General features: G+C 59.4%; 2 protein-coding genes across 2 annotated transcripts; both read right to left on the bottom strand.

Moving 5' to 3' along the window:
• Nucleotides 1-84: 84 nt before the first annotated feature.
• Nucleotides 85-648, bottom strand: SPRG_10473 (hypothetical protein; the record flags this gene model as incomplete). Its single annotated transcript, XM_012350123.1, has 2 exons — nucleotides 85-291; nucleotides 337-648. The coding sequence occupies 2 exons, from the start codon at nucleotides 646-648 to the stop codon at nucleotides 85-87; spliced, it is 519 nt and encodes a 172-aa protein (XP_012205513.1).
• Nucleotides 649-1,131: 483 nt separating this feature from the next.
• Nucleotides 1,132-1,778, bottom strand: SPRG_10472 (hypothetical protein). Its single transcript, XM_012350122.1, has 2 exons — nucleotides 1,674-1,778; nucleotides 1,132-1,633 (listed from the first exon to the last, which is right to left on the bottom strand). Exon 2 carries the CDS (start codon nucleotides 1,595-1,597, stop codon nucleotides 1,193-1,195), a length of 405 nt encoding a protein of 134 aa, XP_012205512.1. The 5' UTR covers nucleotides 1,598-1,633; nucleotides 1,674-1,778; the 3' UTR covers nucleotides 1,132-1,192.
• Between the last annotated feature and the right edge of the window lie 22 nt (nucleotides 1,779-1,800).

Raw genomic sequence — 1,800 nt, 5'->3', positions numbered from 1 at the left:
CTGGACGAAGCGCAAGACGCGGTTGGCCATCATCTCGGCCACGTACCTAGCACCACTTCCATACATTCCACAGTGGAAAAGGGCCTACACGAGCTTCGAATCGGGCGAGACGGCGACGGCGCACGGGTGGGCGAGGCAGTCGAGCGCCAATGGCTTGAGAATTTGGCCGCCGCTCGGGTTGGCGGCGATGCAAAAGACGCTGCCGCGTGGGTTCTCGAGCGTCGTCTCGCCGAGCGGCCCGCTGTCGGTAAAGTACGTGTTGGCCGGCGAAATCGCAATGCTGCTGGGGCCCTACGACTCGAATCTCGCACACGCTTCTTTATCGAGCCATAGTACGCGAAAGGGCTTTTCCTCGTAGACCTTGACGACGATGCCGGGCTGGTGGCTGTGGTTGGCGAGGTCGACGCGCAGAATCGCAGCGTGCGCGCAGTCGGCGATGTGCACCTTGCCGTGCGCGTCAAAGACTGCGCCGTACGGCTCGCCGCCTGTGTACGCGAGCGCCGAGTGCTTCCCCTCCGAGTAGGCAAACACTTCGCCTGTCCCGGACGAGACATATCCGATGACCTCCTTTCCGTTGATCTCGCGCGCGAACGGGCTGCAGATCTTGGTGCCCTTGCAGCGCAGCGTCTCCTGGAGGTAGCTGCCCATCGAGGATTTCTTGGTCGTTTCGTAGGTGCCATATCTTGCGAGCGCACGTTTCTTGGCACAGAAAGGCTGAACGTTATGAAGACGCGGCAACCAAACCAGCATCACGCCCGAATGAACGTCTCGTTCAAGCCGCTGCAGACCGCCTCACGACGCAAGGACCACATTTTACACTTCGTCACCAAGGCGGTGTCGGACGCAGTCGTTGTCCCGGCGTTTGAACCCAGCTGACGCGGTGCTTCCCGCCGACTTTCGAGCTCAGCACTAGGCCACTGGCACAGTTGTTTCTGTGGCGTCGACGGCTGCCGCTGGGCTTGCCACAGAGCTGCCCGAAGAGGACAACCCGATCGACGTCGCATTGGCCAGCAAGGCTAGTGTCAGGGTTGTGTTCACAGGCGAGCATCCCTTCAACCTGCGCACGCGTGGGCTGGAGCCGTGTCGCAACGAGTGTGCGCTCTTCCAGCCCAACGCGCCATTCGAGGCCAAAGACTCTCGAGGTCATTAAAGACAAGAAGGATAATGTGTTCAACGACGCGACGAGCTACGGCTACTGCTGCTTGGCTTGGGGAATGTGGTTGGGCGCGTCGGCAAAGTACGTTTGGAGAATGTACGCGCGCGAGAGGAGCGGCTCAATGTCGTCCTCTTCCCACTCTTTGGTCGGGAGGCTCTGGAGGAAGAGCACGAGGTCCTGAAACTCCATTTCCTTGAGCATGTCGCCAAAGGTCATGAGGATGGCCGCGCAGACGTAGACGTGGAAGTTCTCAAAGCCATTGTCCTCGCATAAATACGTGTCCCAGAGCCGGATGATCGCGTGCAGGGGGCACTCGCGCATGAGGAGACAGTTCATCCAGCGGAACGCAAACTGCACAAACTGCACCGACTCGGTCTCGACAATGTGCGTGTACAAGTCGGCGTCGCAGCGCTTGACGAGGTCTTCCATGCGCTGCACCATGCGCTGCAAGCCCGGCTGTGAAAACGTATAGTGGTCCTACAAGAAGAATAAGAATACTAGCTAGAGGCATGGCAACCTGGATGTCGTCGAGAAGCTTGGTGAGGCACCAGTAGCTGTCGGCCTCGACTTCCTGGAGCGTTTCGTCCGAGACACCGCTCAAGTCGCTTCGCTCGGGGTTGTCTACGGTGCCACGTCATGTAAAA

Source organism: Saprolegnia parasitica, assembly GCF_000151545.1.
Source record: "Saprolegnia parasitica CBS 223.65 unplaced genomic scaffold supercont2.62, whole genome shotgun sequence".
NCBI lineage: Eukaryota > Oomycota > Saprolegniomycetes > Saprolegniales > Saprolegniaceae > Saprolegnia > Saprolegnia parasitica.
The sequence above is the reverse complement of the archived record's forward strand: the minus strand, read 5'-3'. Positions and strand labels throughout refer to the sequence as shown.